This window comes from Xyrauchen texanus, chromosome 13 (assembly GCF_025860055.1).
Source record: "Xyrauchen texanus isolate HMW12.3.18 chromosome 13, RBS_HiC_50CHRs, whole genome shotgun sequence".
Taxonomy (NCBI): Eukaryota; Metazoa; Chordata; class Actinopteri; order Cypriniformes; family Catostomidae; genus Xyrauchen; species Xyrauchen texanus.
The window spans coordinates 45583874-45611198 of record NC_068288.1 but is presented as its reverse complement, the minus strand read 5'-3'; the positions used below and the strand labels follow the sequence as shown (position 1 = coordinate 45611198).

Sequence of the window (27325 nt, the reverse complement as noted above, 5' to 3'; positions counted from 1 at the left end):
TTCAAGTCACTGAAAATTAATGACATATATAATATAAACTTTAGAAGAAATGTATATGTTATTTTCATCCATGGTCTCTGTCTCTGCAGATAATTGCTTTTATTGGCCGATACCGATGTTTGGCCGATACATCGGTGCATCTATTTTTTAAAAACATCATAAACCGATAGTTTGGTAGTTCTACTATAATAACAACTTCGAAGGAAATATAATTAGCACCTGATCATTGGCTGTTTTTAAGCAGTACAGATAACTGCATTTACGGTCCGATACCGATGTTTGGCCGATACGTTGGTGCATCTCTGTTATCTAAAGACATCAAAGGAACTTCAAAAGAGTTTTTCTTGATGCACCAAATTAACTCAAAACTGTCTCAAGACTTGATGGCCCAGTTCTGTTAACATTGAACAGCAATCTTTCTCCTCTTGTGCGGTAAAGCTGTAATGTCAAGGAACGGTTCATACATATTCCCTACAGGATCACAATAAACAAGTTTCTGAATGGTTTATGGGTAACCACTGAACAGTGCAGCCAATCGAGTTATGAAACAGTCGCACTAATGGGCCATTCTGTTTGGCAAATGGGAATTGAAGGCAGCAGAACTGACAGCTCAAATGCTCTTTTTTTTGTTTTTCACTTATTACATATGCAAACATTTCCAGAGTTCTGCCGCACTAAGAGCTCCTCTGAGAATGTGGTTCCTGTGATTGATCCTTTGTGAGGAGAGAATACCTCACAGATGAGCGATACTTTATAATAAACTAAACAGAGAACATAAACATTTGGAGCTTGCAGCTTTGTGTTCTCAATGTATTTCCTTCCTTGTCTCTCTTTGAAACAGGTTGATGTTCCACTGTGGACAACGGAAACTACACTCGTAAAAATAAACGTTCTTTAATGGTTCTTTGCAGCACAACAGGTTCTTCTTATCAAGAACCATTTTAGGCATGTTCCTGAGTTGCCGTATTGTTACTTGGAGATGAATAAAGTTTTTAATGTTACATTAAAGGTTCTTCAGATCAGTGTTTTGGTTCTACGTACCATCGGTTAACAGGAGTCTTCCAAAATTCTTTAAAGCATCAGTGGACGGTTTTCAAAAGAACTGGGGAACTTAAAAAGGTCCTCCAGTGGCATAATTAACATATTTCTTCTTAAGCATCAGAAGGGACTTTAAAAAAAAGGTTCTTTTAAAAAGTTGTAGGATCTTAAAATGGTTCTCCAATGGCATTACAGGAACTTAATGGAACTTTCTCCAATATATTCTATATATTTTAATTGTGGAACCTACTGATTTATTTGCAGAACCAGTATATATACAGTATATATATATATATATATATATATATATATATATATATATATATATATATATATATATATATAAAATGTTTTTTTTTTTTGTGACTCACCTCAATCTGGGTGGCAGAGGACGAATCTCGGTTGTCTCCACGTCTGATTATTTAATAGTAATAATAGTCAAATTTTTAATTGCGGAAGTGATATTCTTAATTGCGGAACTTATAGTTTTAATTGCGGAACTTATAGTTTTAAATGCGGAACCTATATTCTTAATTGCGGAACTTATTGTTTTAAATGCGGAACCTATACTTTTAATTGTGGAATGTATACTTTTAATTTGTGGAACCTACATTTTTAACTGTGGTACCTACAGTTATATTGGCAGAACCAATGGTTTAAATACAGAACCTATATTCTTAATTGCGGAACCTTTATTTTTAATTACGGAACATATGGTTTCAATGGTTATATTTTTAATTGTGGAACCTATATTTAAAATTGTGGAGCCTGTAGTTTTAATTCTGACTTTTTTTTGTAAAAGTGAAATCTGTATTTTCATTTTTGAAATCTCAGACATTGTGGGGAGCAGCCAACTGCCCCCACGAGGAAAACAAACTTTCTGTAGTTTCTGTAAAGTTTAGGATATGGGGGAGGGTATAGAAAATACTATTAGTTCAATATAAAAACAATAGAAGTCAATGGAAAGTAGCATAAAAATAGAAAGTCAAATGTGTGTAACTCACGGAGAGGTGCTGCTCTGAGACTCCACGGCCTCCATAGCACACTGCAGAGACATCTGGAGTGACAGCAGCTGACTAGATGTTTCCCTCAACATGAAACGTGTCACAAACTGCCCGAGAACTGACGAACCCTGGTACTCCTACAGCAAGAGTCAGAGAACACTTTCACCACTGTGATGTACCAATTCATCAAGCATTGAGGGTAAACGTCAAGTCCCTCCCTCTTGTCCTTCTAATTAAAAGCCTAAAGGATTCCTGTTATCAATACAGAATATAACATGACAAACACAATTAACCTGAGGCTGATACAGGATGCATCCACTGACTTTATTGTGCTCTCTGGAAACAGCTTGATAAGTGACGACCGCTCTGTAAACAAAATGAACCCCCACTTTATCCTTGACAAACAGACTGGGCGCGTGTCAGATGCAATTAATGCCCACGTCACAGTCTAAGTGACTATTGAGAGGAGGCAGGTTTCTCCATTAGAGAAAGGATCAGTCTCCAAAAACACAAACCTCTGTGCTGGCAAATAATAAAGATTATAGTGGAGTACAAATGACTTGAAGTATATATTCTGCGGCTAACCTCAGGGACTAATAGTGACTAAATTCAAAATGGCCGACATAGGAAGATGTGGTATCGTTCGACTCGGTATGTAATACTTGATCTAAAGAGACAATTTTCGTTATGTTTGTGTATACATTTTTAAACACATTTTTTCCATCTCCTGACCAGTAGGGGGCGGTGTGCCAAAACGCTGCAGGTAACCTCAGGGCCTAATGGTGATGACACGTACCAAGTTTCGTCCCAATACCTTAAAGCGTTGCGGAGATACAGCCTCAAGTTCGATTTTGTGCGTTCTTTGTCAAATTCGTTGAAGCGCAATTCGAGAATGGTATGGACGAGGACGAGTTCGATAAAGTTTTAAACATTTAAAAAAATGGCAGACAGGAAGTTTGCTCAATCATGACATAATTGGTATCATTGTTCTCGGCATGAACCACGGACTCTATCAAGACCAGTCTCATGACAGTAGGCGAAAGGAGTCAATAGCTATTAGCATTTTTAGACATAGAATTATAATATTTGACCACAAGGTGGCGATTTTGAGTCCCTTCAGATCATGGTTCCAAAGACACATACCAAGTTTCGTAACGATTCACCAAGTCCTTCGAAAAATACAGCATTTTATGATTAAATTAAAAATGGCCGACATCCAAAATGGCCGTCATAGGCATTTTTCATATCGTTGGACTTACGTTTTTGTTGCGAGTGCCTCTAGATGATGCAGGCAAATTTTCACGCAATCGGACAAACGGCCTAGGATGAGTTCGAAAAAGTATGTTTTTCAGAAAATTCAAAATGGCGGAAAATTCTCATGATATCATAGGATCATCTTGAGCCAAGGAATTTCGAAATCTCAAAAATAATTTAGTTTCTAAGACTCACAGTTCAAAAGTTATTAACATAAACATGAGTACAAATTTGGGCAGTTGGTGGTGCTAGAGCGTTTGAGGTAGAGACGCAAAATTTGTTGTGGTAACAGATCAGACTGTCCTCTATTCGTGTGCCAAATTTCGTAACTTTCCCACAAGAGCTTCGATGGGCTGCCATAGACTCAATAGCGGAATAATAATAATAATAATAATAATAGGAACACTAACACAAACAATAGGGATCTTCGCCCCTTCGGGACTTAACCCCTAATTAGGAAACTTAAAATTGAGTTTTCAAAATTAGTTTGGATATGGACTTAATCATCCTTTAAAAGGCATTTTATCTATGCAAGATATATATATATATATATATATATATATATATATATATATATATATATATATATATATATATATATATATATATAATTTATTTTTATTTGGATATTGGGGAGAAATTATTAAATGTTCACCCAGTTTTTTGTATTACCTCCTTCGTCTTGTCCATGGCCTTTAGCACGGCAACATTGAGTTTCTCTAACGCTGAGAGAACATCCATATATTCTCCAAGATGCTGAGAAAAGTAATCTGAAAACAGCAGGGAACAGAGAGAGAATTATAGAGCAGAACACCAAATATGAGTCACAGAAGTTCAAGGAAACGAGTTTTGCATTGAACAAGCTTCACAATCTGTTTAATCAACAAATTTGGACCGCTCTTACAGCAATGACTTTGGCGCTCTTGGGCTCAGCTGTCGATATTTGCTTAAGTACTCAAGCAAATGAGTAATGCAGACAGTCTGTCCTGGGTTTCTTATTTCCTGATTGTTTCCTGTCGACTAATATCAACGTCTTTAGCCTGTTCGAGCACAGAGCAAGATTCAGGCTGTCTCTTAATTCAAATATTTTAACTAGAGAACAAGATCACACATATTGGTGGTTCTGGGGGGGCACGATCACGTCATTTTGTGGCACTTCTATGGCACGTTCGACTCACGTGTCGACTCGCCAGTCTGAAGTTATAGAGAAGTTACTTCAAAATAAAGTTAATTACCTCTAGTCCTTTTTTATCTAAACCTGCTACCTTAAACCCTTTTTCAGTTCTCTAATTTTTTTTCCACAATATGACAATTTAAAGAAATGATCCACACCTACCTGATAGTTTGTCTGTATCGAGGTTACTGGAAAGGAAAGGAGAGAGAATAAAATAATGAGACAAAAACATTAATTGAATTGGAGAGGAGTCAAGGATTTGAAAGTGGTGTCATTATCAAGGAGTATGTGTGGGTTGTCCACAGCTTTGCCAGAATTTTAACGTGTAAACAGTCCAATTATGCTCCGTTCTTGTTAACATCGCAGGGCTGAGGTGAAATTTCTCAGCAGATGGTAACTAGCAGAGATAATGAGTAAAAGAAGAATATAATATGAAGTAACAAAAATATGACTTACAAACCTAGACTTGGACTTCAACCACTTCAAACTATTTTATAAATGATGCACAAATCCATTCATCTAGCCATACACCAATTCATCCATCCATCCATCTATCTGTTCATCCAGCCAGCCATCAATCTATCCATCCATCCATCCATCCATCTTGCCATTCAGCCATCCATCCATCCATCAATTCATGCATCAATCCATCCATCCATCTATCTGTTCATCCAGACAGCCATCCTTGTATCTATCCATCCATCCATCTTGCCATTCGGCCATCCATCCATCCATCCATCCATCAATTCATGCATCAATCCATCCATCCATCTATCCGTTCATCCAGCCAGCCAGCCATCAATCTGTCATCCATCCATCCATCCATCCATCTATCCATCTATCTGTTCATCCAGCCAGCCATCAATCTATCCATCCATCCATCCTGTCATTCAGCCATCCATCCATCCATCAATTCATGCATCAATCCATCCATCCATCCATCTATCTGTTCATCCAGCCAGCCATCAATCTATCCATCCATCCATCTTGCCATTCAGCCATCCATCCATCCATCCATCCATCCATTAATTCGTGCATCCATCCAGCCAGCCAGCCATCAATCTACCCATCCATCCATTCATCTTTCCATTCATCCATCCATCAATTCATGCATCCATCCATCCATCCATCCATCTATCTGTTCATCCATCCATCCAGCCAGCCAGCCATCAATCTATCCATTCATCCATCCATCCATCAATTCATGCATCAATCCATCCATCCATCTATCCGTTCATCCAGCCAGCCAGCCATCAATCTGTCATCCATCCATCCATCCATCCATCTATCCATCTATCTGTTCATCCAGCCAGCCATCAATCTATCCATCCATCCATCCTGTCATTCAGCCATCCATCCATCCATCAATTCATGCATCAATCCATCCATCCATCCATCTATCTGTTCATCCAGCCAGCCATCAATCTATCCATCCATCCATCTTGCCATTCAGCCATCCATCCATCCATCCATCCATCCATTAATTCGTGCATCCATCCAGCCAGCCAGCCATCAATCTACCCATCCATCCATTCATCTTTCCATTCATCCATCCATCAATTCATGCATCCATCCATCCATCCATCCATCTATCTGTTCATCCATCCATCCAGCCAGCCAGCCATCAATCTATCCATTCATCCATCCATCCATCAATTCATGCATCAATCCATCCATCCATCCATCCATCCATCTACCACTGGGGAAGTGGTGGTGGCGTAGTGGGCTGAAGCACATAACTGGTAATCAGAAGGTTGCTGGTTCGATCCCCACAGCCACCACCATTGTGTCCTTGAGCAAGGCACTTAACTCCAGGTTGCTCCGGGGGGATTATCCCTGTAATAAGTGCACTGTAAGTCGCTTTGGATAAAAGCGTCTGCCAAATGCATAAATGTCAAATGTAAATATAAATCTATCAGTTCATCCATCCATCTATCAATCCAGCCATCCATCCATCCATCCATCCATCCATCCATCTACCTGTTCATCCATGCATCCATCCTTTTAAGTTACTTTATAAATGTATATACTGTAATAATATTTAATAGTGAATATTTGAACCTAAAAATAACCATTAAAGAACGTTCTTATTAGGTTGCCAGAATAAAAATGTGCTGGTAATTAAGGAATTGGTTGCATATGTACCCATTATCTAGTATGTAAATGGACACAAGTCAAACATGTACTAAAACCCCATTTGAAATGATCACAGTTACTAATAAAGAGACTAGAATAAAGCTTGCAATTTCACACCATCCCAGATCAATTTGATTGGCTCAATGAGGTCCATTTTCATGCTGAATTCCACATTCCTATTCTTATGCAGCCAGAAACATATCTAAAATTCCCTCAGTGATTCCTGTCACATTGAATCTCTATCACAGTCAAAACACAATATTTAAAATAGACTCAGGTTCTGTAATTGCTTGGACTTGCCTTGAGAGCTCCCTCATTGCATTAATGGACTTTTAATATTTCTGCAAGACTGAGCGCCAAATAAAACGAAAGCCAAAAGGGGGCTGGATAATAAATTGGGTAATGAAGGAGCATGGACAGGGTGTCAAAACTGATGGTTAATAACGCTACTGTGCACAGACTATAAAACTCCATCTGAAATTTACTTGATTGTTTTGCATGGCTTTGTAGAATACTCCATTTAAAAGGAGCAATGAAACAGCAAAACCCATTTTACTTCCATAATCACTTTTGGGAATTTTGACTCTCACTATCTCTCCCTCTTTTCCTCTTCCCTCTCCCTCCCCTCCCCTCGTCTCTCCAGAGAGGCGGGGAAGACCTGCCGGCAGAAGGACGGCTGGAAGGACAACACCTCCCCTCCAGGAAGGCGTGGAGGGGAGGCCGGGCCGTGAGGATGCACGGCCGGTACTGAATTGTCTTAATCAGCCAGGAAAGGGGATAAAGACGAGCCGAAGACGCCAGTTCAAGAGAGAGAGAGATACACACGCAGCCGCTTTATGTTTGTATAAGTTGATTTATGTCATTAAAGTTACATTTACTGTTCTGCTGGTTCCCGCCTCCTCCTTGTCCATCCTGTGAAACCTGTTACATTGGTGCCGAAACCCAGGAAGGAGGAGGGATGCACCTCGTGGAGTCGTGAAGTCCTCACAGTGGCCTTTCACCAAGAGATTGAGGAGTCGCTGCCAGCCACCGGGATCTGGAGGAACCGTTGCCATCCGCCAGGAAGTGGAGGAGCCATTACAGTCTGCCAGGGGTGGGAGGACTCACTGATGTCTGCCAGGAGAGGAGTGGCTGTTGTCCGCTAGTGGGTGGAGGAGTGGCTGAGGACCATGCGACGGCGTGGCCGGGGACCGGCGAGTGAGTTTTTCTCTCTCGCTCATTCTCTGTCTCTCCCGCTCGCTCTTTCCCTCTACCCTCTCCCTCATGTCTCCCTGGGCTTCAAAGAGGCGGTGAAGACCTGCTGGCAGAAGAATGGCCGGAAGGGCAACACCTCCCCTCCAGTAAGGGAGGGGAGGGGTGCACGTCAAGCCGGAGGTTTCCCCGGCCTGAATCAGGCGGTAGAGGAGTGTGACGAGGAGGAGGGCCTGGCTAGGCTTTGAGGATGCACTCCCAGCACTGAAATGCCCTAATCAGCCAGGAGGGGGATAAAGATGATCTGGAGGTGCCAGTTTGAGAGACATGCAGCCGCTCTGTGTGTGTGTGTGTGTGTCTGTGTGTTTATGTTTGTTTAATTTGATTTATGTCATTAAAGCTGCGTTGACTGTTCTGCCGGTTCATGCCTCCTCCTTTCCCATTGTGTGAACCCCTTTACACACAGTAACCTAAAAACACAGTGTCAAAGACTCGATGCAACCAATGTGAGATGCTCCAAAAGGGTCAATGCCTCTCAAATAACACTTGGCTGGTGATATTAACAATAAGACAAGAAATGTATATAAAGAAAGTAAATGGTCAATGTTGATATCAAGTTTTAAAAACATTATTAATTTTGTTGTTTCATTCCCACAAATCCTGCCCAGTGGCACAAATTTCAGTAGGTGCTACTAACAATATCACATTCATCTTTGGGATAAAGAAAAAACAAGGTCATTATCCTTCCAGATAAAGCCCACGGGTCCGCAAATCTACAGACTGGTTTAATGTTAATTGAGACTGTTTCAAAGGAATACAAAGGCATACGGCGCAAGGAGCAGAAGTCCATATTTAGACTAATTTACTTCACACATTGTGTTACTGATTGTGCAACTATACTCCCCTTCCAGCAAAGTGTTTGAGCAAAATCTGAGTTAGGAACGGTGTGTGTGTGATGCAGAGCTGCAATGCAGGTCTTTGTTCAATTTAATGCTTTGAATCATGCCACCTCGGGTAATACTTTGATCCTAATGCATGTGAACGTTGGCTTATTCAATTGTCTTGCAGATGACTCGAAAAGCCACTGCATGCGGCTCAAGAGAGTAAAAATGCCCCTCTGAAAGGCGACTAATTAGGGAACGTAAATGCTAGGTTGCTAAGGATACAGGTCAGCTAAACGCAAAGGCTATGCTGTGTTTGTGGTGGTTGAGGGACATACTGTGTCTGTCGTCCATCGATGGAGAAGAACAGCTCCCGAAGCTCGTCGGTTGTGAGTATCCCATCGGCAAAGTATGCTTTAAACTCCTCAAAAGACAGCTTACCATCATCTACAACAAGATATGAGAAAAAAAGACGACAGCACATTAGCAACAAATCTTCTTTTGCAGTTTACTCTGACTACATTCAGAATGGAATACAAGCATACTGCATACTTAATACGGCACACTATACACAATATATATTGCAGAAATTATAGTAATATAGTAGTATGGTGGTAATGCTATTCTGAACATTGTCTTCCCAGCCCATGGCCATATAAACACCTGGGCAATCTTTTTACTGATGACAGATGTCGTATATCAACCTTGATGCATGAACTACCATCTGGCTTTAGTGCATTTGCTCTTATTATGAGGTAAAGTAGAGAATCTGTCATCTGACAAGTGCCCAAAGAGAATAAATGGCCAAAAGTGAATATAAACGCAGTAGCTCATTCAAAGCTTTGATAGTACACAGTCATGACGAGATCACAGCTATCAGATCATCTGAAACTCTCTAAATAAAACATCAAATATCTTCTCATTGGTGTTGATTTTATCACTTCTCTTTCAGTCGCATCACACACGGTTAGGACACCGTATCAGTTGAAGAATATCTGAATCCAGCGAGAGTCATTTCTGGGCGAAACCAGAACTGGCTCACTTTCAGTGATATATAAAGTTGCCATGTGAACTTTGACATAAGTTTCAAGAGAGCGGCCGTCTGTCTGAACAACGAGAGAAGTTTGAGATCAGAGGCCTTCTAATTGATTTCAAGATGGCCAGTTCAGTCCTCTTTGAAAATCTGAATGAAAAGTAAATTAATTACACAAAGCTAGTTTATATCTGATAAACTAAACATTTCCTTTTCTAGCCATCAAATGCTTCATAGTTGTTTGCCAAGGCTGGCATCACTATTACTATTGCTTAAGATTAGTGGTAACACTTCAGAAGGTACAAACAACATCTAGCCAGGTAGCTGGCTTACATTCATTCTTACCACTGGTCTGGCTGTGCTTTTCTTCCATTTTCCTTTTTCACTCCCGACTTGTAGGTGCACTTGCCTATAACACCTAGTTATAGATACAGTTATACTCTCCCTTCTCTCTCGGGCCACAAGGGGGCCCACTATAACTCTCATTGAGCCATAACAGCTGCCTGAACTTTTAGTATATTTAAAAATACCAATACAAAATATTAATAAAAATGACCATGCTTTGCGTAGCCCCCTGGTGGCCCTAAGTGGCCACATATACCGCTTGTATCTAGAAAAAGCCCTGCAATGAACAACGCATTTTTTCAGCATTTAATAATCTTAGTTAATGTTAAGTTATTAAAGCACAAATGTTTTTTGTTCATTCATGTTAGTTTATAATGCATTAGCTAATGTTAATGCATACAACTTATATACAGTATTACACATTTTATAAAAAATTGCCCAGATTAATAAGTGCAGTAAAATTATTGTTCATTTTAAGTTCATGTAAACTAATGCCGCTAACAAACTTTAACAAATGCAAACTTATTGTAAAGTATTACAAGAATGATATATGTACTGTATATTTAAGTAATATCACATGCAAGAGTGCGATATGGCCCTACATCAGCACTGCTGTGATTACCTACGGCACTCTGCCTGTGGACAAATCACAACAGTGCTGATATAGGGCCATATCGCACGATTGCGAGTGTGATATTGCTTATATACAACAGTTCAATGAACAAGTAAATGTAAAAAAATCGGTCATAAAAATGCATTTGTGCATGGAACTACTTTCTTACGCAGCGGATTAAAATAAATGATGCGTCCAAACCTTCATTAGTAATTCAAAAATGTCACTTTTGGAATTGTATCATGGCTTGTGCTGTTTCGAACAAGTTATTGGAGAAACATGGATGGACGTGTGTGTGTGAGTGAGAGAGAGAGAGAGATCGAGCGTGTGCAATCACCTGTTGCCACTCCCAAGCAGAGATGCTGTCAGCTTTCTGAAGATTAGCTTTCTTAGTGGAAAAGTAGCCGTCCAAGCGGGAGTATTCCTCCCTATTTCACAGTAGCCGGTGCACAAGAGTTATTCACTATAGAAACCGCAATGTCCTCCGCCATTTTAAACAGCACCCATTGTGTAATAAATCAGTCTGTTGTGTCTCTCAGCTGTGATGAGCCTTAATGCTGAAGTTGATAGTTTAAAGCCATTTAAAGCTATTTCCTAGCTTTATTAGTGCAGTAGTAATACAAGCGATTACGAAGAGCTGCTTTGTGTAAACCATACCTCTCATTTCACACCCATCTCCCGCCCCCCCCCCCCCTCCTATTTTGTTATTTCTCCCAGGAAACACCCGTAATTTTTATGGCCCAAACCTCGTTATATGAATAATCACATCAATATATTATTCAAAGGTTGTCCAGTTGCCAGATCTCGTATGAAACGCATCCTACTCAAACAATCGACACATCATACAAATTTCAACCCATTTGTGACCTCAACCTGGCAACCTACGACCAAGTTTCGCTGTTGATATCTGCACAGGTAGAAGATGTGGGAAGTTGAATCAAGCATCACTGGTAGATGGGAGGAGAAGACTAAATATACATGTAAATATAACAACAGCTGGATGGAAGAATTGAATTTCATATCTCGATGAAATATCGACAATGGCCACGCCTTTTGCAAAGTGTGTCGCACTGATTTTAATATCGGACACGGTGGAAAAATGACGTTACTCAGCACATGCTATCACAGCAGCACAGTTTGTATATATTTAGCCTGCCTCTGCCAAAAAATAAAAGGGCAAACAGTAGCTCTTAACACTTCTGCACTGCTCTTACACTTTAGTTTAGAACGGCACGAACACAAGCGGAGTGACACACACACACAGTGAAGCATCCGAATGCTGATGGTGTCAGTCCATCAGTGCTCATGGAACATCTCTCGACCAATCAGATTCGAGGACCAGAACTAACTGTTTTTTATATATATATATACACTCACCTAAAGGATTATTAGGAACACCTGTTCAATTTCGCATTAATGCAATTATCTAATCAACCAATCACATGGCAGTTGCTTCAATGCATTTAGGGGTGTGGTCCTGGTCAAGACAATCTCCTGAACTCCAAACTGAATGTCAGAATGGGAAAGAAAGGTGATTTAAGCAATTGTGAGCGTGGCATGGTTGTTGGTGCCAGACGGGCCGGTCTGAGTATTTCACAATCTGCTCAGTTACTGGGATTTTCACGCACAACCATTTCTAGGGTTTACAAAGAATGGTGTGAAAAGGAAAAACATCCAGTATCGCGGCAGTCCTGTGGGCTGAAAATGCCTTGTTGATGCTAGAGGTCAGAGGAGAATGGGCCGACTGATTCAAGCTGATAGAAGAGCAACTTTGCCTGAAATAACCACTCGTTACAACCGAGGTATGCAGCAAAGCATTTGTGAAGCCACAACACGCACAACCTTGAGGCGGATGGGCTACAACAGCAGAAGACCCCACCGGGTACCACTCATCTCCACTACAAATAGGAAAAAGAGGCTACAATTGGCAGGAGCTCACCAAAATTGGACAGTTGAAGACTGGAAAAATGTTGCCTGGTCTGATGAGTCTCGATTTCTGTTGAGACATTCAGATGGTAGAGTCAGAATTTGGCGTAAACAGAATGAGAACATGGATCCATCATGCCTTGTTACCACTGTGCAGGCTGGTGGTGGTGGTGTAATGGTGTGGGGGATGTTTTCTTGGCACACTTTAGGCCCCTTAGTGCCAATTGAGCATCGTTTAAATGCCACGGCCTACCTGAGCATTGTTTCTGACCATGTCCATCCCTTTATGGCCACCATGTACCCATCCTCTGATGGCTACTTCCAGCAGGATAATGCACCATGTCACAAAGCTCGAATCATTTCAAATTGGTTTCTTGAACATGACAATGAGTTCACTGTACTAAAATGGCCCCCACAGTCACCAGATCTCAACCCAATAGAGCATCTTTGGGATGTGGTGGAACGGGAGCTTCATGCCCTGGATGTGCATCCCACAAATCTCCATCAACTGCAAGATGCTATCCTATCAATATGGGCCAATATTTCTAAAGAATGCTTTCAGCACCTTGTTGAATCAATGCCACGTAGAATTAAGGCAGTTCTGAAGGCGAAAGGGGGTCAAACACAGTATTAGTATGTGTTCCTAATAATCCTTTAGGTGAGTGTATATATATATATAAATATAAAAGAAAACTAACAATAAATTTGGATTACTTTGGATGGTACCTGAAAACAAGTGGCTTGTATAAATAAAATGAAAATGGAAAAATATATAAAAATTAAAATCAGACTTGCATTGAAGGAGGGACTCGAGCCGTATCTAGAGAGCAGAATATCATTAAGACTAAAGGTTTGATGCTTTTGACCTAGCAACCACCTAGCAGCCACCCAGAATACCATAGCAACCACATAGTAATGTGGTAAATACAACTCAAAACACCTTTGCAACCAAAAAAAGACTACATAGCAACAGCCTACAACAATTTAGCATTTTGTACAAGCATACTAATAATTTTATAAATAGTTCATTTAAAACTAAGCAAAGGTTCTTCAAATAACCATTTAACCTAGGAATCTGCAAATTTACTGATACATGACATGGGTTTAAATGTTTTTGAATGCTTCGGTTCAGAGCCAAGAAGTGGCAGATTTAATTAAAATGTGGACCAAACTGCCAACAATGCTTTTAAGAATAAAAACAGGGAGGAAACAAGGAGCCTGCCTCGACCAGAAATGTGCTACTATTCAAAGAAACATGAGCGCTTTCAGTCCTAAAAGAAACAACATTGATTTCAGCTGTCAGCGAGTTTAACTCTCTAAAGTACTTTTGCAATCACCATGCCACATGCGGGCACTTTTCCTGATGTGAATGCTGTGCCAAAAGTTGTTGCCTCCTAAGATATTGCGTCCCAAATCGCAAACTTTCGTACTATTCTAAGCCATTTTGTAGAGTTGGAAGAGTAGTACCCGGATAAGGTATTTAGTTGACCGAAATAACAAAGTGTGGAAAGGTGGACACTTCTGGAGCCTTCAAGTGAAGTCAGAAACATTGTACGGTACTTACGATTTCCGAGGACGTGAATGACCAAGCGAAGTCGTGATTTCAACAAGTCGTGAAGCTGCAACAAGCTCAGAGCTCTCCAAATCAGTCACTTCTAAGGTTCCATTATGGTTAGCGTGCTGCCTTCAAAGAGTTATGTAGGCAGCTCACTACGATTTGAGCTTCGGGATTGCAATTGGAATACTATAAATGTAGTAGGTCACTGAATTGGGCCATGCATAAGTAACAAACACAACATAGCTCATATCTAGCTTGGTCAATGGATATGCAGCGTATGGCCTTTGGAAAGCTTTGCTTTTTAGTACATTTCTCAACCACCTGACAGTTCTAGGTCAAGTACATTTATACTGAGAGATATCCACATCACATTGAGAGCTCTAGTCTGCTTCAGATGGCTAGTGCTCATGTGGTTAATGAAGATACAGGAGAGGATAGATTTCGGCTCTCAGGGGACGGTTATCTACTCTACTGTGTGGCTATATTTAGTTTCAGACTAATGCACTTTCCTGTCTTACTGTCTAGGCATCAGCAGACTCTTTCGAAAATATGCTTCAGTTTTTCGTTTGCTACTACGTTTCACACACAGTGGGACGTAAATATTGACACGGTCGCATGGACTTGCCTAAACTGCTCACAGTGGGGATGTGTCGAACACCTCTGTTCAGACTCAAGACTAGGGTCATCTATGGAGGGGAGACGCTGCCCTTCCGGCCGTTCTGTCAGCCGGTGGACCACCCCACCTCCTGTGAACCTGGGTGAGAGACGAGTTGAGGCATGGGGAGAGCGAAAGGGGAAGTGGATACACAGAGAGAGAGAGAGAGAGGAGAGAAAGAGAAGAATTTGCTCGCCAGCTCCCGGACGCGCTGTCGCCTGGTCCTCAACCGCTCCTCCGCCCTCTGGTGGATGCCAGCTAGCTCCTCCCCTGCCAGATGGCAGTGAGTCCTCCGGTGCCTGGCGGACAGAACCGCTCCTCCCCTTCTTCGGAGGATGGCAGCAGTTCCACCGGCTCTCAACGGCCACGGCTGCGCCCCTGGTATATGGCAGCTGTGAGGACCTCCCTCCTGGGTTTCGACACCAGTGTAACAGTCCGTAATAAGGAGAATGCAGGAGCCGGGTGTACAGTCAACGTATCGTTTATGTTACACTCAAACAAAAAACAGCCTTCCAGCGGCAACTTCAATCAGGCTTTACGCGTCTTTGGGCTCTCCAATTACACATACGCACGCACAAAGGACAGGCGTGTCAGTCTCTCTCCCAAACTGCCGTCTCCGTCTCCCCCTTGACTCGCTCTCCTGCTGATCAGCTGATTCAGCGTGCTCCTCACGGCCTGGCCATTCCCTCCTCGTCACATATGTGTACTTTAAAAAAAGGCTAGAATGCCAGACATTGCGCAAATCTTAACCACCCTGGACATTACAATCAACGGATTTCATTAACATATGAAGTATAGCTTATAAACAAACACACAAACACACACATACACACACACACACACACACACACACACACACACACACACATATATACTGAATGAATGAGTAACTATGGTAAAGGGGAAACGATATGCACAGAGTTCAGCAAGGTGTGTTATGATTAGTGGATTAAAAGCTCAATGTGATTGGCTAAAGAAAACTTCCTAAAAATAAAAAAGCAATTTGTGAATCGAAACATGGCAGGAAAGTCTCAAAAAAGCCTCACATAAATCCAAAGCGAATGTGATGATTTGCAAATGCAGATTCAACCATACATGTATCAATATCACAAATGTTTTGATGCAAATTCATTCAAGAACTTGACAGATAAGTGAGAAGTATTTGTGTGGAGAACTGGGGACATTTTTGTGCCCTCACTTGTATATTTATGAATTGTATTTTGGATTTGTGAATGTGGATTGTGCTGTGCACTTATGAATTGTATTTTGTAAATGTGTTCTTTTAGAGATCATTCTGGCTCCATATAGTTTGGATCCAGATGTATTCATTTATGTAGGCTTTATGAACTTTGTAAATGCATGACTTTTCAGTGAGCAAACATGGTCTACTACGACAACCAATGATAGGAATATTAAACAATCAAACTTAATTTCTGAAAGGGAAAATTAAACATCATCACTCATAATGTAATTAGGACTGGTTAATAAAAAAAAACAGTGTTCAGAAGTTGCTAATATATCTTCGGGCATTAATTCTGACATTCAGTAAGGATATTATGTTTTCAGTTGTATTCATCTTTATTTGGTTGTTGCCAAGTTGGTGCTTTGTGATGGCTAAGGTGTTCTGAGTGTATTTAGCATGTTGCTATGTGGGAGATGGGGTGTTCGGGGTGGTTGCTAAGGTGTTGCTATGTGATTGTGTGTTGTGGATTGCTGTCAAGGCATTGCTACAGTATGTAGTTATTAGGTGTTCTGAGTGTTTAGCCTATTGCTATGTGGGAGATGGGGTGTTCAGGGTGGTTGCTAAGGTGTTGCTATGTGATTGTGTGCTGTGGATTGCTGTCAAGGCATTGCTACAATATGCAGTTGTTTAGGTGTACTGAGTGTATTTAGCATGTTGCTATTTGGGAAATAGGGTGTTCTGGGTAGTTGCTAGAGTATTGCTATACAATTGTGTATTGTGTGTTGCTGTCAAGGCATTCCTATGTGATTGCTAAGGTGTTCTGTGTCTACAGTATTTAGCCTGTTTGCTATGTCAGAGATAGGGTGTTGTGGATTGCTGGCATTGCAATGCGGTTGGCAATGTGTCCTGAGTGCATTTAGCATATTGCTATGTAAGAGATGGGGTGTTCTGGGTGGTTGCTAGGGTGTTGCTATGAAATTGTGTATTGTGTGTTGCTGTCAAGGCATTCCTATGTGATTGCTAAGGTGATCTGAGTGTAATTAGCATGATGCTATGTGGGAGATAGGGTTTTTGGGGTGGTTGCTAAAGTGTATGGGATGGTTGGTTGCTAGGGTGTTGCTATGTGATTGTTTTGTTGTGGGTCATTGTGTTTTGTTGTGGGTCATTGTGAAGGTTGCTAAGGTGTACTGAGTTTATTTAGTACATAGCTATGTATGCAGTTACTAAGGTTTTTTTGTTTGTTTGTTTAATAAATAACGAATAATAATGCATGTACAATAGTAATTGTGATGCTTGCCAAGTAATTCATTGTATTTTGCAAGACCTATCAAGTTATACTTGTCTATCTGCTCTCTCCTAATACTTTCAGTCTTTGCATCCTCTTGAACACACTTCACTCTTTTTATCTTTCTGCTCTCTAGTCTTGAGAGGTTTCTTCCATTGCTAACCGACCAACAGCACTGTCAGATTGAGTCAACAGATGCGACTCAAGCAGACAAACAATCTACAACCCAATCTGTCTATTTGTTGAGTGGGCAGAGAAATGGGAACACACAGACTGAGGGGGTAATAAAGATGGATTGAGGTAAAGAGAGTTGAAAGAGGATGAAATGTTCAAAATGTTCCAAAACCTAGTCGCTGCCTGCATATTCAGCTGTCCTCTATATTTTTTTTAACTGAAGTGGAACCTCATAAGTGACTGATTCAGACTGCAGCACTCTGTGTCTCAATAATAGTCACACTTCACTTGATTCACAATTATTTTGAATAGAGTTTGCCATTAGCATGCTGCTTACACCCTTGAACACTCTAGCACCATGTTTACAGAAATCACAGAACACTTTTGCAACCTCATAGCAATACCCTGGCAACCACCCACAACAAATGTCAACCACCTAGGACATGCTAGCAACCACCCAGAACACCCTAGCAACATGCTAAAAACACACTGAACACCTTAACTACCAAACAAACATCTACAACACCTAGCAACCACCCAGAACAACCTAGCAACATAATAAACACTTTCAAAACATAAGTAGCCTCATTGCAACCCCCTGGCAACCACCCACAACACATAGCAACCACCTAGAACATCCTAGCTACATCCTAAAAACACACTGAACACTTTAGTAACCAGTCAACAACACCTTGGCAACCCTTCACAACACCTAGAAACCACTTAGGACATCCTAGCAACCACCCAGAACACCCTAGCAACATCCTAAAAACAATCAGAACACTTTAGCTAACTCATTGCAATACCCTGACAACCACCCAATACACCTAGCAACCACCATGGGCAGGCTAGCAACCACCCAGAAAGCAACCCTTGTACTATGCTAAAAACACTCAGAACACTGTAGCAACTAGTCAAAAACACCTTGGCAATGATTCACAACACCTAGAAACCACTTAGGACATTCTAGCAACCACCGAGAACACCCTAGCAACATAATAAAAACTCTCAAAACTTAAGTAACCTCATTGCAACCCCCTGGCAACCACCCACAACACCTAGAAACCACTTAGGACATTCTAGCAACCACCCAGAACACCCTAGCAACATCCTAAAAACAATCAGAACACTTTAGCCACCTCATTGCAATACCCTGACAACCACCCACAACACCTAGCAACCACCCAGAAAGCAACCCTTGTACTATGCTAAAAACACTCAGAACACCTTAGCAACCAAACATCATTAACCTGGAAACCACACACAACATCAATCAACCACCTACAACACCCTAACACCTTGATACAAACACTCAGAACACCTTAGCAACCAAACAAAAATGCCCTAGCAACCATCCACAACATTTATCAACAACCTAGAACACCCTAACAACTTGCTAAAAACACTCAGAACACCTTAGCAACCAAACAACCTTAACCTGAATACCCACAACACCTAGCAACCACCTAGGAAACACAAGCAAACACCCAGAACACCATAACAACATTCTAAATTAAACATTAGAGCACCTTAGAAACCAAAACACACTTTTATAAACATTTGAACTTCTTTTCTTTTTAATAACACAGCATCTAAAAAATGGGAAACTACCAGAGATTCTTTTAAATAAGGAAATAGCAACCTCCGCGGCATTACCGTAGGAAAGAGCGCAACTGTCAACTTGGAATACGTCAGTCTTCTAAGACAATAATGGCCTTGACCTCAATGAAACACATTCACGACAGTACATCGCTTGCGGATATCATACAAATGAAGAGAGACGTAAACTGAAACTACTTGTGAAGCCTTAAAATGCTATCTATGTGGGGAGCTCACTACTTTTTGGAGAGGGGAATAAAGGAGTGTAGAAAGGGGGTGAAATTATAGCAAAACGATGAATATAAAAATCTAAACATTTGTGGAAAAGGCTGATGTAAGTGAAGAAATGAGGAGGAACAAAATGGAAACGAGATGATTCTATCTGAAGAGACAGTCGCAGTGGGCGGACACAACCCGTTTAGTCTCTTTTAGGCATTTTAAAATCACATTCCCCGGCATTCTCATTCGCTCTCAGTATCTGTGTGCTGACAGCTCCAGTATTTCTGTCCCAGCCAAAGGGGAAGTCAGACACGCTTGATGTGCTGCGCTTCATGTGACTGGCCAACAGTGACGAGCTGGAGCTCATGCTCAAACAGACCTTTTTTCAGGCGATACGCTTCTGTTACGTAATGCAAGAGTGTAGAAGATTGAAACGTTTTTTTGAGGATTTAAATGTGTGTTAGTGTGAAATTTCTGCACCCCTAGTAGCACCAAACGGAGCTGCATAAATAATTACCGCTTTCAAACTCGTATCGTTTCTGTCATAAGCTTGATTTTCATGCATGCAAAAGTTTTAATGTGAAATTTTTGTTTAACCAAACTGACTGACCACAACCTAGAAAAGTTTATTCTAGAAATAGTGGGATGAACTCGCTCAGATCATCTGAGAATCAGCAGCCCGAGGGAGTGAGTGCTTAACTAGGTTTGTACGAGATAGGGCAGGATGCTTAAACTCATCTTCTTATCTTTAAATAATTTCCCTTCAAGTCAATGAACTCAAAATCCTCACAGGACAACTAAACCTCAACCAAAAGCTAGACTTAGTCTCAAGAGGAGAATGCCAGCCAAACTCTGTTTATATGCCGCTCATTTTTAACTCATATGTTCTACTTAGCAAACATGCTCTAGTTTGTCACCAAAGCAACAATATCTCATCGCCAAGATGTTTGCTGTTCTGTGTGACTGTAATGAGTTCCTGTAGAGCCAGGGCATTGCTGTTTGGTTGCCTATGTGTTCTGAGTGGTTTTTAGCATGTTGATAAGGTGTTTTTGGTGGTTACCAGGCAATTCTGTGTCCAGAGTTAGTATGTTGCTAAGGTGTGCTGGGTGGTTGCAAAGTATTGTTGGAGTTTTACAGTGGTTACTAAGGAGTTCTGAGTTTTTTTTTAGCATGCTGCTAAGGTGTTCTGGCTGGTTGCTTGGTGTTGTGGGTGGTTGTGAGGGCTATACTGTTTGCTAATGTGTTCAGAGTGTTTTTCTTTTTTTGTGCATGTTGCTATGGTGTCCTATGTAGTTGCTAGGTGTTGTAGGCGGTTGCCAGGGCATTACTGTTTGGTTGCTAAGGTGTTCGGAGTGTGTTTAATCTGTTGCTAGCGTTGATAACGTGTTCTAAGCGGTTGCTAGGAGTTGTGGATGGTTTCCAGGGCGTGCTTTGTGGTATCTAAGGTGTTTTGAATTTTCAGCATGCTGCTAAGGTGTTTTAGGTGGTTGCCAGGCCATTGCTCTTAGGTTACTAAGGTGTTCTGTGTTGCTAGAGCATTCTTTCTGGTTGTTAAAACGTTGTAAACGTGCCTTAGGTGGATGCTAGGGCCTTCTAGTTTTTTGTAAAGCATTGATAGGTGGGTGCTAGCATGTTCTGTGTGTTTGCTAGGTGTTGTAGGTGGTTGCCAGGCCATTGCTCTTTGATTGCTAAGGTGTTCTGTGTTGTTAGACCGTTCTTGCTGGTTGTTAAATAGTTGTAAGTGTGTCTTAGGTTGTTGCTTGGGTATTCTGATTGGTGTAAGGCATTGGTAGGTGGTTGCTTGTGTGTTCTGGGTGGTTGCGTATTGTAGGTGGTTGCCAGGCCATTGCTCTTTGGTTGCTAATGTGTTCTGTGTTGTTAGACCGTTCTTGCTGGTTGTTAAATAGTTGTAAGTGTGTCTTAGGTTGTTGCTTGGGCATTCTGATTGGTGTAAGGCATTGGTAGGTGGTTGCTTGTGTGTTCTGGGTGGTTGCTAGGTGTTGTAGGTGGTTGCCAGGCCATTGCTCTTTGGTTGCTAAGGTGTTCTGTGTTGTTAGACCGTTCTTGCTGGTTGTTAAATAGTTGTAAGTGTGTCTTAGGTTGTTGCTTGGGCATTCTGATTGGTGTAAGGCATTGGTAGGTGGTTGCTTGTGTGTTCTGGGTGGTTGCCAGGTATTGTAGGTGGTTGCCAGGCCATTGCTCTTTGGTTGCTAATGTGTTCTGTGTATGTGTTAATTCTTGCTGGTTGCTAAAACATTGTAAGCATGTCTTAGGTGGTTGCTAGGGCATTCTTGTTTGATGTAAGGTACTGGCAGGTGGTTGCTAGCATGTTCTAGATGGTTGCTAGTTGTTTTAAGTGGTTGCCAGGCCATTGCTCTTTGGTTGCTAAGGCATTCTGTGTTGTTAAAACATTCTTGCTGGTTGTTAAAATGTTGTAAGCATGTCTTGTGATGTTGCTAGGGCATTCTGGTTGGTGTAAGGCATTGGTAGGTGGTTGCTAGTGTGTTCTGGGTGGTTGCTAGGTATTGTAAGTGGTTGCCAGGCCATTGCTCTTTGGTTGCTAAGGCATTCTGTGTTGTTAGAGAATTCTTGCTGGTTGTTAAAATGTTGTAAGCATGTCTTATGTTGTTGCTAGGGCATTCTGGTTGGTGAAAGGCATTGGTAGGTGGTTGCTAGTGTGTTCTGGGTGGTTGCTAGGTTTTGTAGGTGGTTGCCAGGCCATTGCTCTTTGGTTGCTAATGTGTTCTGTGTATGTGTTCAATCTTGCTGGTTGCTAAAACATTGTAAGCATGTCTTATGTGGTTGCTAGGACATTCTGGTTTGATGTAAGGCATTGGTAGGTGGTTGCTAGCATGTTCTGGATGGTTGCTAGGTATTGTAAGTGGTTGCCAGGCCATTGCTCTTTGGTTGCTAAGGCATTCTGTGTTGTTAGAGCATTCTTGCTGGTTGTTAAAATGTTGTAAGCATGTCTTATGTTGTTGCTAGGGCATTCTGGTTGGTGAAAGGCATTGGTAGGTTGTTGCTAGTGTGTTCTGGGTGGTTGCCAGGCCATTGCTCTTTGGTTGCTAAGGTGTTCTGTGTTGCTAGTGCATTCTTACTGGTTGCTAAATCATTGTAAGCATGTCTTAAGTGGTTGCTAGGGCATTCTGGTTTGATGTAAGGCATTGGTAGGTGGTTGCTAGAATGTTCTGGATGGTTGCTAGGTGTTGTAATTGGTTGCCTAGGTGGTTGCTGGGGCATTCTGGGAGGTTTATGTGGGCGTTGGTAGGTAGTTCCTAGGGTGTTCTGGGTTGTTGCTAGGTGGTTGCTTACAAGTCAAAAGAGCCCACCCTCATGTCTTTATGATATTCTGGTCTCTAGATATGGCTCAGGTCCCTCTATCAATGTCAGTCGATGAGATTATTATTATAATTTTTTGCTCATTTACTAAGAAAAGGAACAAACTCTAGTGATTTGAGGTGCCATTCATGTTTGTAGCATGAGTTCCATACTGAAGTTTAATACTTAGGGTTAGAAGTTTGTTCTATTCGCCAACCTAAATATGAGCAATCTAGTGATTTTTGCCAATGTCACATCACATATGCAGAGTCTCTCGACATCGCTCTCATATTCAATTCATATCTCGTGCTCTGTTTTTCTTGGCTCTTGCTCTGATGAAAGAATGATTGAAGTGGTAAGAAGGAAATTGGCATTTTGGCACAACGGTAATGACCTGTGAAAGGACTGCGGTGTCCCAGCGACAGCTTCTCATTTGCGAATGACGCATTGAAACCCTTTCAAGAATAAACGCACATTTCATGGCAGGCCGTCTCCTATGCTCAGACACAAATTAAGAAACAGGCCAACTGCGCACATGCCTGGGGGTCTCCGGGTACATAGAGGCCCCAAACCTTTTCAGATATAGTGCATGACGAAAGTAAAAAAACTAAACGTTTCCTTGCCACAACCGGCGGTGAGAATTTCCTAAAACTGTAGAGCAAACGGTTCATTCTGTAACCAAACTGCTCATAGGCATAGTTCACCCAAAACGGCAACACACTCCAGTTTAAAGCTTGGCAGCATGAATCACAACTCACTTCATGACAGTTTTGCTTTGAATTTGAAATAAGCAATTGAACATTAATGAACCGCTGTGCAACAGCGACAAGGAAATAGACTCTAAATGTGACGGATCAAAAGGTCAAAGACAGAATTCACACTCACCGTTTTTGTCAGCACGGCGGAAAATCTGTTGAGAGAGAAAGATAAAAAAATCATCAATGGGGAGTTGATCAATGTGAGCAGAATTCAGAGGATTATTAGAAACACTCATCATCATCATTTGGCCTGAATGCCTTGAATGAACTGCCCCTTAAGAGCTGTTATGAGTCTCACATGAACACATTCGGACTGAAATCCCTTTAGAATGCTTGTTACACACAAACAGACAACACACGCAGGGAAAAACACTGCTAAATGCACCTAACCACATAACTGTGTGTAGTTAGGAGGACAAAATAAAGAAGAAAATACTTCCCATATCTTTTGTTGTTGATGTCAAAGTTCAAGCATCAAATCAAACTCTACAGAATTCAGGCTCAAATGCATCTGTCGCTTGGTAGAAGCTCGTCAAACAGATGTCAACAAGGACATGTTGTGTGTCATGCCTTCATCATCACAAACCATCAACAAAACTACATAAAATACATGCAATAAACGTAAACCTTGTTCATGATGACCACAGTGTGTTATGTGTTTTTCACTTTAATAAGTATACTATGATAATACATTTCAATGGATTTTTGTTTACTTTTGTATGATAAACAGTTTTGGTACAATGTTGATGTCCAATGGGAAATCTGAGTACTTCACTGTAAATCACATTAAAGGGATAGTTCACCCAAAAATAAAAATATGATGTCCTCATGTACTCACCCTCATGTTATTCCAAACACAAATGACTTTCTTTCTTCAATGGAACACAAAAGGAAATGTTAGGCAGAATGTTAATCTCAGTCACCATTCACTTTCATTGCATCTTCTTTCTATAATCCATAGAATAAAAGCGAATTGTGACTGAGGCTGACAGTCTGCCTAAAACACACGCTCACTCACACACACACACACACACACACACACACACAAAAACACATACACGTATTCAACACACAGACGCACACACACAAACACACACATACTCAACGCAAACACACACAACATACACACCCACTTACTCAACACACACACACTCAACACACTAACACACACACTCACACATTCTCAACACACACATTCAACACACACATACTAAACACACACATACACTCAACACACTAACACACACGCATTCAACACACACTCAACACACACACACACAAAAACACATACACGTATTCAACACACAGACGCACACACACAAACACACACAACATACACACCCACTTACTCAACACACACACACTCAACACACACACTCACACATTCTCAACACACACACACACATTCAACACACACATACTAAACACACACATACACTCAACACACTAACACACACACACACACGCATTCAACACACACTCAACACACACACACGTTCAACACACACACACTCAACACAATCAGCACACACACTCAACACACACACACACACTCGATCTGTGTGAATCTAAAGTGCGACCAGTGTAGCCTGATTCCTTAACGAATGACTCTGAGTCGGGTTAAGGAAGAGTTAAGGAACCGGCCTCATTAAATTCCTTACGATTCCCATCCGTACTCGCATACTACATGATGAGGTCATGTGACAGCAATGTAACATACCCGTTTGAAACATTTATCGTGGAATGATTATTGCTTTTTTAAAGTGCATATCAAAATCTGGTATATTATGCAGTGCTCAGTAAACAGTAAGCTTGATTCCCTTACAAACATAGCCATGGTTTAAATCTAGAGAGCACATTAGTTAATCCAGATCTCGTTCTGCTTCAATGGCAATGGTTCAGTCTCTCAATCAAGTGCTTCAAATGTGGGCCGAGGGAATAATAAGTATCTGTTCACTCTTCACTTGACAGCTAGATTTAAACATCACAAATATACAGACTCGGCAAAGATGATTAGCAATTGTAGCCCCAGGGAGCGAATAAATAACTCCCACACACAACCGCTGTCCATCGCCCTGTGAGAAACCTCATTTTAACACTTCAGTTCACAGTCTATTGACGAAAGCATTCAATGTTTTCATAAGCAGGTCATGTTCCTCATTTCTGTCAATATGGGTCATTAAATAATTTTGTGTTGATAATCTCAATTTGCTGCTCCGTCTGTTGTTTTAATTAGTAGTGTTTGCAAAGGCAAGCATCACTATAACAATTGTTTTGCAAACCCCTTAACTGAACTATTTTCACTCTTTGTTGATCGCTTTGGTACTATTATCTCAACCTCACAACTGTTAGTACAAAACCTCACCTAATCAGTGTGACAACAAAGAAATTCCTTTCATAAGATGTAATTGTCTTTCACAATGTAATGCTCACAATACTTTTGATATGCTTCTCTTTCGATTTGCGTAAATACATTTGAACAACACTTAATCCAACTGCTCTTAATGGTTAATCACTGAACCGTTTGGTAAACCTATAGATTTTAAATAGGTTTGTCAGCTATTTACAGTATATGGATTTCGAGAACTACACAAATAAAATGTGTGTTTGTATGAACATCTAAATTACATGTAACCACACATAATTAATACTCGTTACTGATAATTCATTTCACATAGTTGTAACCACAGTTGGTCAACATATACAGGGGTGGCGGGTGTAAACACTGGCAATTTCTTTCAATATGGAGCATTATAGACAGCAAGGAGTAGGAAGAGATCATGGACAATGGATTCATCAGAGAGGTGGGCATGGGCACCAACAGAAAGGTCAGAGAGGTGGGCATGGGCATTATCAGAGAGGTGGGCATGGGCACCAACAGAGATGTCAGAGAGTTGAGCATGGGCACCAACAGAGAGGTCAGAGAGTTGGGCATGGGCACCAACAGAGAGGTCAGAGAGTTGGACATGGACACCAACTGAGAGGTCAGAGAGTTGGGCATGAGCACCAACAGAGAGGTCAGAGAGGTGGGCATGGGCACCAACAGAGATGTCAGAGAGTTGAGCATGGGCACCAACAGAGATGTCAGAGAGTTGGGCATGGGCACCAACAGAGAGGTCAGAGAGTTGGGCATGGGCACCAACAGAGAGGTCAGAGAGTTGGGCATGGGCACCAACAGAGAGGTCAGAGAGGTGGGCATGGGCACCAACAGAGATGTCAGAGAGTTGAGCATGGGCACCAACAGAGAGGTAAGAGAGGTGGGCATGGGCACCAACAGAGATGTCAGAGAGTTGAGCATGGGCACCAACAGAGAGGTCAGAGAGTTGGGCATGGGCACCAACAGAGAGGTCAGAGAGTTGGACATGGACACCAACTGAGAGGTCAGAGAGTTGGGCATGAGCACCAACAGAGAGGTCAGAGAGTTGGGCACGGGCACCAACAGAGAGGTCAGAGAGTTGGACATGGACACCAACTGAGAGGTCAGAGAGTTGGGCATGAGCACCAACAGAGGTCAGAGAGCGGGCACCAACAGAGGTCAGAGAGTTGGACATGGACACCAACAGAGGTCAGAGAGTTGGGCATGAGCACCAACAGAGAGGTCAGAGAGTTGGGCACGGGCACCAACAGAGAGGTCAGAGAGTTGGACATGAGCACCAACAGAGAGGTCAGAGAGTTGGACATGGGACACCAATACAGAGGTCAGAGTGGTGGGCATGGGCACCAACAGAGTGGTCAGACAGGTGGGCATGGAAACCATCAGAGAGTTGGGCATGGGCACCAACAGAGAGTTGAGCATGGGCACCAACAGAGAGGTAAGAGAGTTGGGCATGGACACCAACAGAGATGTCAGAGAGTTGAGCATGGGCACCAACAGAGAGGTCAGAGAGTTGGGCATGGACACCAACAGAGAGGTCAGAGAATTGGGCATGGGCACCAACAGAGAGGTCAGAGAGTTGGACATGGGCACCAACAGAGAGGTCA

The 27325-nt window shown here is 41.6% G+C and overlaps 1 protein-coding gene across 1 annotated transcript in view; it reads right to left on the bottom strand.

The window, feature by feature from the left end:
• LOC127653918 (N-terminal EF-hand calcium-binding protein 1-like) overlaps positions 1-27325 on the bottom strand; it is a 49315-nt gene that overhangs the window by 13284 nt on the left and 8706 nt on the right. The window contains exons 2-6 of the mRNA XM_052140777.1: positions 23472-23496; positions 9017-9125; positions 4633-4658; positions 3969-4066; positions 2043-2179 (exon numbers count right to left, since the gene is read on the bottom strand). Coding sequence (XP_051996737.1) covers positions 2043-2179; positions 3969-4066; positions 4633-4658; positions 9017-9125; positions 23472-23496 — 395 coding nt within the window. The remainder of the gene's footprint in view (positions 1-2042; positions 2180-3968; positions 4067-4632; positions 4659-9016; positions 9126-23471; positions 23497-27325) is intronic.